At 37.0% G+C, this 15,287-nt stretch overlaps 1 protein-coding gene across 7 annotated transcripts in view; it reads left to right on the forward strand.

Annotated features, from left to right (window-relative positions):
• Positions 1 to 15,287, forward strand: part of EVI5 (ecotropic viral integration site 5) — a 271,308-nt gene that overhangs the window by 140,244 nt on the left and 115,777 nt on the right. For all 7 annotated transcript variants that reach the window (XM_033200700.1, XM_033200699.1, XM_033200704.1 and 4 more), the window contains 3 exons: positions 6,949 to 7,083; positions 12,348 to 12,488; positions 14,297 to 14,455. In XM_033200700.1, the coding sequence (XP_033056591.1) occupies positions 6,949 to 7,083; positions 12,348 to 12,488; positions 14,297 to 14,455 (435 nt within the window). The remainder of the gene's footprint in view (positions 1 to 6,948; positions 7,084 to 12,347; positions 12,489 to 14,296; positions 14,456 to 15,287) is intronic.

The following is a 15,287-nucleotide window of genomic DNA, read 5'->3' on the forward strand; positions in this document are numbered from 1 at the left end:
ACGGGCGGATCACGAGGTCAGGAGATCGAGACCATCCTGGCGAACACTGTGAAACCCCGTCTCTACTAAAAAATACAAAAAACTAGCCGGGCGAGGTGGCGGGCGCCTGTAGTCCCAGCTACTCGGGAGGCTGAGGCAGGAGAATGGCGTAAACCCGGGAGGCGGAGCTTGCAGTGAGCTGAGATCCGGCCACTGCACTCCAGCCTGGGCGACAGAGCGAGACTCCGCCTCAAAAAAAAAAAAAATAAAAATAAAAATAAAAATAAAAATAAAAAAAAAAAAAAAGAAAAAAAAATGAGGTAATAATTAAGTCTAGGAAAAAATTTAAAAACTGTAGGCTGTGTGTAGTGGCTCACACCTGTAATTCTAGCACATTGGGAGGCCGAAGCAGGCAGATCACTGGAGGTCAGGAGTTCCAGACCAGCCAAGATGGTGAAACCCTGTCTCTATTAAAAATACAAAAATTAGCCAGGCGTGGTGGCGCACACCTGTAATCCCAGCTACTCACGAGGCTGAGGCAGGAGAATTGCTTGAACCCGGGAAGCAGAGGTTACAGTGAACCAGGATCCCATCACTGCACTCCAGTCTGGGTGACAGAGTGAGATTCCATGTCATAAATAAAAAATAAAAAAAAAAAATACAAAAAACTAGCCAGGCAAGGTGGCAGGCGCCTGTAGTCCCAGCTACTCGGGAGCCTGAGGCAGGAGAATGGCCTAAACCCGGGAGGCGGAGCTTGCAGTGAGCTGAGATCTGGCCACTGCAATCTAGCCTGGGTGACAGAGCGAGACTCCGTCTCAAAAAAAAAAAAAAAAAAAAAAGAATGTGCAGGTTTGTTACATAGGTATACGTGTGGCATGGTGGTTTGCTGCACATACTGACTCATCCTCTCAGTGTCCTCTTCTTCCCCCTCAACCCCCAATAGGCCCTGGTGTGTGTCGCTCTCTTCCCTGTGTCCATGTGTTCTCATTGCTCAACTCCCACTTACGAGTGAGAACATGTGGTGTTTGGTTTTCTGTTCCTGTGTCAGTTTGCTGAGAATGATGGCTTCCATGTCCCTGCAAAAGACATGATCTCATTCCTTTTTATGGCTCCATAGTATTCCATGGTGTTTATATACCACATTTTCTTAGCCCAGTCTATCATTGATGGACATTTGGGTTGATTCCAAGTCTTTTCTGTTGTAAACAGTGCTGCAGTAAACATATGCATGCATGTGTCTTTTTTTTTTTTTTTTGGAGACAGAATCTCGCTCTGTCACACAGGCACTGCAAGCTCTGCCTCCTGGGTTCACACCATTCTCCTGCCTCAGCTTCCCCAGCAGCTGGGACTACAGGTGCCCGCCACCACGCCCAGCTAATTTTTTTGTATTTTTAGTGGAGACAGGGTTTCACCGTGTTAGCATGATGGTCTCTATCTCCTGACCTCGTGATCCACCCACCTCGGCCTCCCAAAGTGCTGGCAATACAGGTGTGAGCCACTGTGCCCGGCCGTATGTGTCTTTATAGTAGAATGATTTATATTCTTTTGGGTATATACCCGGTAGTGGGATTGCTAGGTCAAATGGTATTTCCGGTTCTAGAACTTTGAGGAATTGCCATACTGTCTTCCATGATGGTTGAACTAATTTACATTACCATGAACACTGTAAAAGCATTCCTATCTGTCCACAGCCTCACCAGCATCTATTGTTTCTCGACTTTTTAATAATTGCCATTCTGATTGGCATGAGATGGTATCTCATTGTGGGTTTGATTTGCATTTCTCTAATGATCAGTGATGTTGAGCTTTTTTTCATGTTTTTTTGGCCATGTAAATGTCATGTTTTGAGAAGTGTCTATTCATATCTTTTGCCCACTTCTTGATGGGGTTGTTTTTGTCTTGTAAATTTGTTTAGGTTCCTTGTAGATTCTGTGTTGCTGGAAGTGAGGGACCCCGAATGGAGGGACTGGCTGAAGCCATGGCAGAACATAAATTGTGAAGATTTCATGGACATTTATTAGTTCCTCAGATTAATATTTTTATAATTCCTTATGCCTGTCTTTACTGCTATCTCTGAACATAAATTTTAAAGATTTCATGGACACTTATCACTTCCCCAGTCAATACCCTTGTGATTTCCAATGCCTGTCTTTACTTTAATCTCTTACTCCTATCATCTTCATAAGCTGAGGATGAATGTCACCTCAGGACCCTGTGATGATTGCGTTAACTGCACAAACTGTTTAAACAATATGAAATCTGTGCACCTTGAAAAAAGAACAGGATAACAGCAATGTTCAGGGAACTAGGGAGATAACCATTAGGTCTGGCTGCCTGAGAGCCAGGTGGAACAGAGGCATAGTTCTCTTCTTTCAAAAGCAAATAGGAGAAATACCGCTGAATTCTTTTTCTCAGCAAGGAACATCACTGAGAAAGAGAATGAATTCCCAAGGGGAGGTCTCAAAAATGGCTGCTTTGGGGACGTCTGTCTTTTACGGTGGTAGATAAGGGATGAAATAAGTGCCCATCTCCCGTAGCCCTCCCAGACTTATTAGGATGAGGAAATTCCCACCTGATAAATTTTGGTCAGACCGGTTGTCTGCTCTCAAACCCTGTCTCCTGATAAGATGTTATCAATGACAGTGCGTGCCCGAAACTTCTTTAGCATTTTTAATTTTGCCCTGGTCCTGTGATCTCGCCCTGCCTCCATTTGCCTTGTGATATTTTATTACCTTGTGAAGCATGTGATCTCTGCGACCCACACCCTATTCGTATGCTCCCTCCTCTTTTAAAAATCACTAATAAAAATTTGCTAGTTTTGTGGCTTGGGGGGCATCATGGAACCTGCCGACATGTGATGTCTCCCCTGGACACCCAGCTTTAAAATTTCTCTCTTTTGTACTCTTTCCCTTTATTTCTGAGACCGGCTGACACTTAGGGAAATAGAAAAGAACCTACGTGAAATAACATTGAATTATTGGGGGCTGGTTTCCCTCAATAATTCTGAATATTAGACCTTTGTCAGATGGGTAGATTGCAAAAAATTTTCTCCCATTCTATAGGTTGCCTGTTCCCTCTGATGATAGTTTCTTTTGCTGTGCAGAAACTCTTTAATTAGATCTCATTTGTCAGTTTTGGCTTTTGTTGCAATTGCTTTTGGTGTTTTCATCATGAAGTCTTTCTCCATGCCTGTGTCCTGAGTAATACCTTGCCTAGGTTTTCTTCTAGGGTTTTTATGGTTTTGGGTTTTACATTTAAGTCTTTAATCCATCTTGAATAAATTTTTATATAAGGTGTGAGGAAGGGATCCAGTTTCAGTTTGCTGCATATGGCTAGGCAGTTTTCCGAGCACCATTTATTGAATAGGAGTTCCTTTCCCCATTGTTTTGTCAGGTTTGTCGAAGATCAGATGGTTGTAGAAGTGTGGTGTTATTTCTGAGGTCTCTGTTTCGTTCCATTGGTCTGTATGTCTGTTTTGGTACCTGTACCATGCTGTTTTGGTTACTGTAGCCTTGTATTATAGTTTAAAGTCAGGTAGCGTGATGCCTCCAGCCTTGTTCTTTTTGCTTAGGATTGTCTTGGTTATACAGGCTCTTCTTTGGTTCCATATGAAATTTAAAGTAGTTTTTTTCTAATTCTGTGAAGAATGTCAGTGGTAGTTTGACGGGAATAGCATTGAATCTATAAATTACTTTGGGCAGCTTGCACAATTTTTTTTTAGAGTTGTGATAAGTGTTACAAAAGAGATGAGACTAGGGTTCCATGAAATGTTTGGGTTCCTGAAAAGAACATATAAATGTTATATCTTGAACTTAGTTAAAAGCTTAATGTATACTTAAATTCAAGCAATATTTGATACACTTGTGTGGACAACCCTTTTTCTAATTTCAATTTTTTTCACTTAATAATATGAGAAACTTCCCCCAATACAAATATTTACTTTTACTGTATTACTCCTATATCCTTCAAATATTGAAGATTTTTTTTAAGCTCAAGACACAAGCAAAAAGATTACTGAGAACTTTCTAACTTACCTTTACCTTTGTAATTTTTGCAACACCAGAAAAGCACATAGGATTGAAAAGCAGACTCTGCTTACTAAAAAGAATTTCTGTCAGTTTCATTGGAATGGGATTGCTGGTATCACAGAAACATTATGAGATTCATTTACATAAATTAACTTGATATAAGTATAGGGAAGTAATCTGTTATTTGTATGCTTTTAAATAAAAGCCCCCCCTTGCTGAGACTGCCAGCCATCATAATTGTGGCAGTTGTCATTTGGTAAAACAAATTGTGTATTTGTCCAAGTTACTCACTTGAATATGAAATGCACTCTTCTAGGAATTTCTTAATACAAGAACATGTGAGATCTATATGCTTAGATTTTTTTTAGAAGTTTGGATTTTTTTAATATTATATCATTGATTTTTAGAACAGTATATATTAAAACAATATATTAAACTCTTCAACACCTATATGGCTTAAAGGTGAGGAACATGGGCTCTGTAATACAAACACTCAATTAATAGCCCTATCAACTGCTGTTTGACCTTGGTGCACCCTATTAGTTTCCTTGTTAGTAAGGTAGTAATTGTGGTGAGGGTTAAAGGAGAATATAAAGTGCTTAACTTGTATCTGGCACATAGTAAATGGTGAGTAGATGTTAGCTGCTATCATAATTGTCATTTCTGTCAAACAGTAAAACATGTTTATAAAACTGCTTTTCCCCCTGTGGAAAATAGAATAAATTGAAACTACAGTGGTTAGCTTCAGGCAATTTATAGTTCACAGCAGCATCTTTTCCTTAGATGCTGTGTAATTTGCAGTGTGTTAGTTGACTATCATCATGAAGACCTGATAATTAAGAGAATTATATTCTGTAAACTGTGTCAGTGGCAAAAATATTACATAATACATTTAGAATTATTTTAATCCAGAAGACTAAAATAATATGTTTTAGTGTATAAAAAGCATAAGATACATATTATTCAGAATGACTTGTTATCAGAGCATTTCAGCTCTCTGTAAATTTTATTAATAAAGATTTGTTCCCAACATTACTATAGCCTTTTGTACTTGATTGGATTAGTTGGTTTATTCCAATCAAGAGTTCCATTCTCATATGAGCCTTTGAGTTTTGATGTTTTCTTGGGGATCTCCTAATATAAAGTCTTGGCAAACAAACCTGTACTACAGTTGCCAGGGCTTTAAGTTGAGGGCAAAAAAATTCTACCAGTACCCATGAAATAACTATGATCTAATTAATTAAATAAATTATGGCACGTCTAGTTTGGATGTGATCATTCCAAAAGAATGCCTTTTTCCTAATTGATAGAAGGTAAGTATTTGCTAAGATGATGTGTCTGTTGCAGATTCTCTTCTCGTATTGAAATATTGTTTCAGTAGTATCAAAATTACTAGAAGAAATAATGTATAATGCATTGAATTAAAGTCCTCATTTGCACATCTTTTAGGGTAACTGGGGCAGGAAAGTACCATGTATTAAGCATCTGGTTATTTTTAATAGTTCTAATTTGACATCTGTTTTGTTCCTAACGTATTAAAGAGTAAAAATAACTGTGCTTTATTCATGCTAGTTCAGTAGAAGATTGTTTTTTATGACTTTATTTTGTAGTTTTGAGTTGCCACATTTTCTTTACTACATGAATTAAATGTGAAGTAATAGACAATTTATTTTAGAAAGTATTTTATAATGATGAATTGCATATTGCTTCTGTACAGAAGCTTTTGTGTGGGCACTGGCTTAAAAATGATGACTTAAGTGTTTGCATCAATAGTCATGTTTTATAGAGTAGGAAAGCAAATGGGAACATGGCGTGCTTCTGGGGTTAATTTCTTCGTGCAGCATCTGCGTCTTCTCTGCTTCCAGCAGTTATTTCTATGTGTATCTTTTTTTTTTTTTTCTTTTTTTCTTGAGACAAGAGTCTTGCTCTGTTGCCTGGGCTGGAGTACAGTGGCACGATCTCGGCTCACTGCAACCTCCACCTCCTGGGCTCAAGCCATTCTCCTGCTTCACCCTCCCTAGTAGCAGGGATTACAGGTGTGTGCCACCATGCCTAGCTAATTTTTATCGTTTTAGTAGAGACAGGGTTTCACCATGTTGGCCAGGCTGATCTTGAACTTCTGGCCCCAAGTGATCCACCCACCTTGGCCTCCCAAAGTGCTGGGAAACCATGCATATCTTCTGAAGAAGATATCTAAGCACAAATACAATTTTGTTATTTTGGAATTTAGATGGTTCACATTATTGTGGGTACCCTGTTTTTTTTCTATTAGATTAAAATATATTTTTGAGTAATGTTTACATGTCTTCTGTAGTACATAACAGTACTATCAAATAGCAATATAATGTGTCACAGATGTAATTTAAAATTTTCTAATAGCCACATTAAAAGGAGTGAAAAAAGGTAAAATTAATATTTTTATTTACCTCAGTATATTCAAAATATTATTTTAACATGTAATTGATATAAAAATCATTGAGATTTTTAAATTTCATATTAAGTCTTCAAAATCCAGTTTGTATTTTATACTTAAAGCTTGTTTTAATCTTGATTAGCCACATTTCAAATGTTCAGTAGCCGCATGTGGCTAATTGCTATCCTATTTATTGTGTGGTGTAGGTCTGTAAAGTCAGAACAAATTCTTTGTATATGGATGGGTGGACGGATAAAAGGAGATGTTTATCTTATATGAATCAGATTTGATCAGTGTAATAACTAGTTATCAAAGCCCAATAATGTGGTCATCTTTATACAGATCAAAGTTGGGCTTTTTTACTCACTGGAAAAGTTAATTGGAGGAGATACATTGGTAATATTGGGTAGATGGAACTTCTCCTATTTAGTTGCCCTTAATATAACTGTATTATGTAGTTGCATTGTTTTTACTGTATATACATGTTTATACTTCCATGAAATTTCAGTGTGTATCTGTAACCTTTAGCATAAATGCAGTTCCAACTACAATGAAGATTTTGTGCTACAGCTAGAGAAGGAATTGGTCCAAGCCCGACTGAGTGAAGCTGAGTCTCAGTGTGCACTAAAAGAGATGCAGGATAAAGTCTTGGATATAGAGAAGGTAAGAAACCTACACAAATGCAGTCACTTCCAGATTAGAGGGGATATGTGATATTAATTAAGTACTTACTGAGCAATTTAATTGACTTGGTGTTTTTATACATTAGAAGCCTTACATATTAGTTACTAAGAGGAAAAAGAAAAAAAGATTTTTAAAATTGCCAGTTTTTCCTTGTTGCCTTCATACTAATCAAACCCCATATTTAAGGATAAAAATGGAGATTAGAGCCCTTTTGGAGGAAAATGACCAGAATAATTTTTATAAAAAGAGTATCTAAATGTTGCAGAAGAGAAACTCGGATGACAGAAATTAACTGCTGTCGTCAAATATTGCAATATTTTCATGTGGAAGAGATAGGACTAATACATAGACATTTCAGGGAAAATTTCATCTGAGTGTAGTTGTTAGAACTGTCCAATCTAGAACAAATTACCTCAGGATATGTAGGAAGTTCCTTTTAGCCTGAGTGTACTTACAGAAGCTAACTTACTTCTTTTCAAGGATATTGAAGAACATCAAAGATCAGATAAGTAATGGGAATAGAAGAACTTCAGGTTTCTTATAACTTTCAGATTTAAAAGTTCTAGATTACAAACTCTGAATCTCTTGTTTTCTCATCTGTAAATTTATTGGTGGCCTGTGCTCTGTGTCGTTAGTTCCTTTTTACTCTTAGGTAATAGCTAGCTACTGAATCCAAAAACCTGATAGATAATGGACATAACACTCTCAGGTATTTTTAACCATTTTCTTAATGAAATAGGACAAGTGTAACGAGAAACAGTAATGGAATAATTTTGCTAGAAAGCTCCTTGCTATTTTTATATTTCTGGAAAATGTATTCTTTCGATTTGTTGAGAAAAAAAGCCAGCAAGAGTGCTGAAAGAAATGGCTAACAGAATATTTGGTCTCTAACTTAGGTGTATTCTGGGTTACATGATTTAGAGAAGAATCTGTGTCTTGCAGTTAGAAAGATTTTGAATATTTGATAGAAGTGTATTTGGATTCCATTCAAAACTGGATTTCGTAAGTGGCTGTGGTGTTTTTCATTTTTCACGTTATAAAGTAGAAAGGAATTTGGAAGGTAGCATGCTTCCTATGGTAATTTCTTCATGCAGCATTCTCTTTTTTTCTGCTTCCAGCAATCTTTTAAATAGATATGCAGTAGATTTTTGGTTTTCAACTGAGAAAATATTTAAAGTCCATCATAAGAATGTGTAATGGTGAGAATAACTTCATTTCATCATCCCTGTGAGCAGAAATTTGCATGTGTACCATGAGATATTTAGAGATAGAAAAGTTCATAGAATCAGGCCTTGAAATCTCAGTGTTGCCTCAGTTTACCTGTTTACCTAGGGAGCTTTCCCTAAGGCCTCATTTTGGATCTCTTGGTAACTCTACGGAGAAGTTTGATACTGGACTACCCTGTGTCCTTTTTATCTTTTAATATGGTGGGAAATTGATCTAAATCTTGTATCCGTGTGCTGGGATAATTGGCTAGCCACATGTAGGAGCATGAAACTGGATCCTCTTCTCTCACATTATACAAAAATCAACTTAAAAGATGGATTAAGGACTTAAACCTAAGACTGGAAACTATAAAAGTTCTAGAAGATAACATTGGAAAAACCCTTCTAGACATTTGCTTAGGCAAGGATTTCATGACCAAGAACCCAAAAGCAAATGCAATTAAAACAAAGATAAGTAGCTGGGACCTAATTAAACTAAAGAGATTTTGCACGGAAAAAGGAACAGTCAGCAGAGTGAACAGACTACCCACAGAGTGGGAGAAAATCTTTACAATCTATACGTCTGACAAAGGACTAATATCCAGAATCTACAATGAACTCAAATCAGTCAGAAGAAAATACTCTCATCAAAAAGTGGGTTAAGGACATGAATAGACAATTCTCAAAAGAAGATATACAAATGGCCAACAAACATATGAAAATATACTAAACATCGGCTGGGTGAGGTGGCTCACGCCTGTAATCCCAGCCCTTTGGGAGGCCAAAGTGAGTGGATCACAAGGTTAAGAGTTCAAGACCAGCCTTGATAATAATAAAGACCTGGCCAAGATAATGAAACTTTGTGTCTACTAAAAATACAAACAATTAGCCAGTCATGGTGGCAGGCGCCTGTAATCCCAGCTACTCGGAAGGCTGAGACAGAGAATTGCTTGAATCTGGGAGGCAGAAGTTGCAGTGAGCCAAGATCGTGCCAGTGCAGTCCATGCAGCCTGGGCTACAGAGGAAGACTCCATCTCAAAAAAAAAAAAAGAAAAGAGAAGAAAAAGTACTAAATGTCACTAATGATCAGAGAAATGCAAATCAAAACCACAATGTAATACCACCTTACTTCCACAAGATTAGCCATAATCAAAAAAAATCAAAAAACAGTAGATGTTGGCATGGATGCAATGAACAGGAAACGCTTCTGCACTGCTAGTGGGAATGTAAACTAGTACAGCCACTATGGAAAACAGTGTGGAGATTCCTTAAAGAACTGAAAGTAGAAGTACCATTTGATCCAGCAATCCCACTACTGGGTATCTATCTACCCAGAGGGAAAAAAAGGTCATTATTTGAAAAAGATACTTGCACACGCATGTTTATAGCAGCACAGATCACAATTGCAAAATCGTGGAACCACCGCAAATGCCCATTGGTCAACAAGTGGATAAAGAAACTGTGGTGCATATATATATGATGGAATATTACTCAGCCATAAAAAGTAATGAATTAACAGCATTTGCACTGTCCTGGATGAAATTGGAGACTATTATTCTAAGTGAAGTAACTCAAGAATGGAAAACCAAACATCGTGTGTTCTCACTGATACGTGGGAGCTAAGCTATGAGGACTCAAAAGCATAAGAATAATTCAGTGGACTTTGGGGACTTGACGGGAAGAGTGGGAGGGGAGTGAGGGATAAAGACTACAAATAAGGTGCAGTGTATACTGCTTGGGTGATGGGTGCACCAAAATCTCACAAGTCACTACTAAAAAACTTATGTAACCAGCTACTATCTGAACCCTGATAACTTATGGAAAAATATAAATAAATAAATAAGTCTTGTATCCATGAATCAAGTTGTTTAATTTCAGTCGTTTCATTTGAATCAATTGTTAAATTATTTAATTTGCATTAATTTCTTGACTGTTGATGTAAATAGTGACTAATACACAGAGATTTGATGCCTCTCTCAAAAATAACAGTGAGGAAATACAACAAAAACAGATTTTGGACTACTGTTTTCTATAAATATTTAAAAAGTAAATGATGTTCATGCTTTATCTGGAGTCCTGATCAGAGGTTAGTAAGTTTATTGCCATATTGAAAAAATTTTTAATCCTGTTGCTCCGTAACTTTGATTAGTATTTTATTAACAAATCAGAGTTAGATTTCTGTGTTCTCAAAATTAAGTACAGTTCCCCTCATACATTGCTAGTGGAAATGAAAATCTGTACAGCTGCTTTGGAAAAGTTTGGCAGTTTCTTAAAAGTTAAACAAAGAATAACTACCATCTGAGCCAGCAGTTCTACTCCTAAGTATATCTTAAGAACATTGATAAAAACCCTAGAAGAAAATCTAGGTAGTACCATTCAGGACATAGGCATGGGCAAGGACTTCATGTCTAAAACACCAAAAGCAACGGCAGCAAAAGCCAAAATTGACAAATGGGATCTCATTAAACTAAAGAGCTTTTGCACAGCAAAAGAAACTACCATCAGAGTGAACAGGCAACCTACAGAATGGGAGAAAATTTTTGCAACCTACTCATCTGACAAAGGGCTAATATCCAGAATCTACAAAGAACTCAAACAAATATACAAGAAAAAAACAAACAACCCCATCAAAAAGTGGGGAAAGGATATGAACAGACATTTCTCAAAAGAAGACATCCATACAGCCAACAGACACATGAAAAAATGCTCGTCATCACTCGCCATCAGAGAAATGCAAATCAAAACCACAATGAGATACCATCTCACACCAGTTAGAATGGCAATCATTAAGAAGTCAGGAAACAATAGATGTTGGAGAGGATGTGGAGAAATAGGAACACTTTACACTGTTGGTGGGATTGTAAACTAGTTCAACCATTATGGAAAACAGTATGGCGATTCCTCAAGGATCTAGAACTAGATGTACCATATGACCCAGCCATCCCACTACTGGGTATATACCCAAAGGATTATAAATTACTCTACTACAAAGACACATGCACACGTATGTTTATTGCGGCACTATTCACAATAGCAAAGACTTGGAATCAACCCAAATGTCCATCTGTGACAGACTGGATTAAGAAAATGTGGCACATACACACCATGGAATACTATGCAGCCATCAAAAAGGATGAGTTTGCGTCCTTTGTAGGGACATGGATGCAGCTGGAAACCATCATTCTTAGCAAACTATCACAAGAAGAGAAAACCAAACACCGCATGTTCTCACTCATAGGTGGGAACTGAACAATGAGATCACTTGGACTCGGGAAGGGGAACATCACACACTGGGGCCTATCATGGGGAGGGGGGAGGAGGGAGGGATTGCATTGGGGAGTTATACATGATATAAACGTTATGCACATGTACCCTAGAACTTAAAGTATAATAAAAAAAAAAAAAAAAGAAAAAAAAAAATATATTTAGGGAAAAAAAAAAAAAAAGAACATTGAAAGCCTAAGTCTACACACAAACTTTTGCACCAATATTCATAGCAACATTATAATAGTCAAAAAGTAGAAACAACCCAAATTTGTATTAACCGATGAATAAATAGATTAAATGTGGTATATCTATACAGTGGAATATCATTTGGCATACAAAAAAGATTGAACCTTGAAAACGTTGTTCTAAGTGAAGTAAGGTTGTCACAAAAAGCTATAAATACATATGATTTCACTTACAAGAAATGTCCAGATAGGCAAATTCATGGAAACAAAAAGTAGATTGGTGGTTGCCAGGGGCTGTGGAAGTGGAGAATGTAGAATGACTGGTGATGAGTATAGGTTTTCTTTTTTGCATGATCAAAATATTCTGAAATTAGATCATGGTGATGTTTAAACAACTCTGTAAATACTCTAAAAACCACTGACTCTTGTGTATTTTAAAAGGGTGAGTTTCAGAGTTTGTGAATTATATTTCAGTACAGCTGCATAAAATTAAATACATTTAAGTGTGGAACAAAATAGCTGTTATGTGTGCTGTATTTTATTCCTTAAATTTAAAAATCCCAAATTAAATTTTCTTCTTCTTTAGAGGAATAACTCCCTTCCTGATGAGAATAATATCGCAAGGCTTCAGGAAGAACTCATTGCTGTGAAACTGAGGGAAGCAGAAGCCATTATGGGTTTGAAAGAACTTAGACAGCAAGTCAAGGATTTAGAGGAACACTGGCAGGTATTTTAATATATTTTGCGTGCTTTTTAAAAAGAGAGTAAAACCCAAATTTCCAATATGTGAGAGTTTGAAGTACCTGATGACCTACAGTAGGAGATGAGTTTAAAGTGAGAGAGACCCTGTTTAATGTCAAAATTGAGAGTATTTATAAACTGAAAGTGCTTTTAAGCTGTTTCTCCCTCATTGATTCTTACAATAAAATAAAAGATACAGTAGACATCAGATCATATTTTTGTCATTGTACCATTGTGCCTTGTATAACTTTTTCTGAAAAACTGTAAAAATATTCTATATAGTACATATTTTATCTTATGTTGATATTAAGTCCATTAACAATGGTTAGTGTGAAACACCAGAAGATGTTTCTGGTTATAAATGTTATATATATATATATATATATACATATATATATATATCCAGAAACGTTATAAATTTAGTGTATAAATTAGTAACTTAGTTACCTCACCAAATAAATGACATTTATCTGGTATATGACCACAAATTTATTCATGTATGAGGGAAATGTTGACAAGTAACAAAATACGTATTCTATATAAGGACCGAAATTAGGCCTTGACATTATCATGCCTTTTTTTTAAAATGTGTTTTTACAAAGTATCAGATTGCAATAAAGTTGAATTTTTTTTTTTTTGGAGACGGAGTCTCGCTCTGTCGCCCAGGCTGGAGTGCAGTGGCCGGATCTCAGCTAACTGCAAGCTCTGCCTCCCGGGTTTACGCCGTTCTCCTGCCTCAGCCTCCCGAGTAGCTGGGACTACAGGCGCCCACCACCTCGCCCAGCTAGTTTTTTGTATTTTTTAGTAGAGACGGGGTTTCACAGTGTTAGCCAGGATGGTCTCGATCTCCTGACCTCGTGATCCGCCTGTCTCGGCCTCCCAAAGTGCTGGGATTACAGGCTTGAGCCACTGCGCCCGGCCCTAAACTTGAAATTTTAAAACAAAAAAGACAAAATTTGTACTTTATCACAGATACTTTGAGAAACACTGCCCTTAACTTCTAACATTCCTTCCTTAAGGATGGCCCCATTTTTTTTCTAATTTATTGGGATTTCATTGAAGATAATATGAAAAATCTCTCATTAAAAAAATTACAGTGAAAATTGTATTCTTTTCAAGAATTAATCTGCAGTATATAGAGAAAAAAATTTGAACTATATTTGAGTTTGTGTCCCAGTTCTGCACTGGCTGTGTGATACTCCTGAAGTTATTTAATCATAGTGTTCATTTTCTTACCTGTGAAAAACCAAAAATGTTACCATACACATTGCCAAATGTTCCCTGGGGGGGCAAAATTGCCCCAGTTGAGAACCAATAATGGCAATAATGTGAATGATACTTTCTAAAGTTGTTTAATGTGGTGACCCTGGGCAGTGAATTCTAAAATTGCCCTTCTTTCTTCTTGGGTCTCTTTTCTCCAATAAATTCTATCTTTTTTTTTTTTTTTTAAAGTAGAGACGAGGTTTCATCATGTTGGCCAGGCTGGTCTCGAACTCCTGACCTCAGATGATCTGCCTGCCTCGGCCTCCCAAAGTGCTGAGATTGCAGGTGTGAGCCACCGTGCCTGGCCAATAAATTTTATCTTAAATATGCTGAAGATCTGCAAAGGTCTTTTTATGAAACCCTTTTATTCAGATGATAATAGTGCCTGATTAATGGAATTTTCTAGGGATTAAATAAAATAATGTGTGGAAAGTGTTTTATATAGCACAGGCCTGAAATAAGTGCTCAGTAATATTAGCTCTTATTTTGATACTGAGAGTACTTGCTGCAATATAATTTTTTATGCTTTAGCGCCACTTAGCTCGTACTACTGGGAAATGGAAAGACCCACCGAAGAAAAATGCTATGAATGAGTTACAAGATGAACTGATGACCATTCGACTTAGAGAAGCTGAAACACAGGCAGAAATAAGAGAAATAAAACAAAAGATGATGGAAATGGAAACACAGGTATGATGGGAAAGCCCAGTATCTTTAAAAAGTATCATTAGCTGATCAAGGGTTTGTGCACAGATTGTATCATCTAGAATAGAGATAAAAGGTGAAGATATGAAACTGTATAGACTGCAGTTTTCTAGCCCAAATGAAGATGGCAAAAAATTTTTACATTGGATTTCAGAGGTTTAATCCTTCTTTGACCCATTCAACAAAGTTCAAGCCAGTCAAATTTTATTTGACAATATTTATTGGGTAAAACTCATAGCATTGCCCTGCTGCATGACTTGAGAAGGAACACTGTAGAGCAAAATTTTTCAACCTCAACGCTTTTAACATTTTTGGCTAGAAGATACTTTGTTTTACGGAGCTGGTCCATGCGTTGTAGATGTTTAGCAGCATCCCTGGCCTCTACCCACTAGTTGCCAGTAACGTCTCTGCTACCCCAGGTTGTGATGACCAAAACTGTTTCCACACACGTTGCCAAATGTTCCCTGAGGGGCAAAATTGCCCCAGTTGGGAACCACTGATGTATACTATAATGTGAATGATGCTTCCTAAAGTTGTTTAATGTGGTGACCCTGGGCAGTAAATTCTAAAATTGCCCTTCTTTCTTCTCAGGTCTCTCTTTTCTCCAATAAATTCTCTCTTAAATATATTTAAGATCTGCCAAGGTCTTTTTATGAAACCCATTTGCGTGGTAAAGGCACATTTGGTTTTCAAGTGGTACATTTGTTTGGACCATATTCTTACACTCTCTGAATGTTGTTTTTTGGCTTTTAAAGTATTTATTCAGTCATTAGGGGGCATACTTAACTCGTACATCATTCTGTATTCCAGTGTGCAA

This window comes from Trachypithecus francoisi, unplaced genomic scaffold (assembly GCF_009764315.1).
Source record: "Trachypithecus francoisi isolate TF-2019V2 unplaced genomic scaffold, Tfra_2.0 Lachesis_group5, whole genome shotgun sequence".
Taxonomy (NCBI): Eukaryota; Metazoa; Chordata; class Mammalia; order Primates; family Cercopithecidae; genus Trachypithecus; species Trachypithecus francoisi.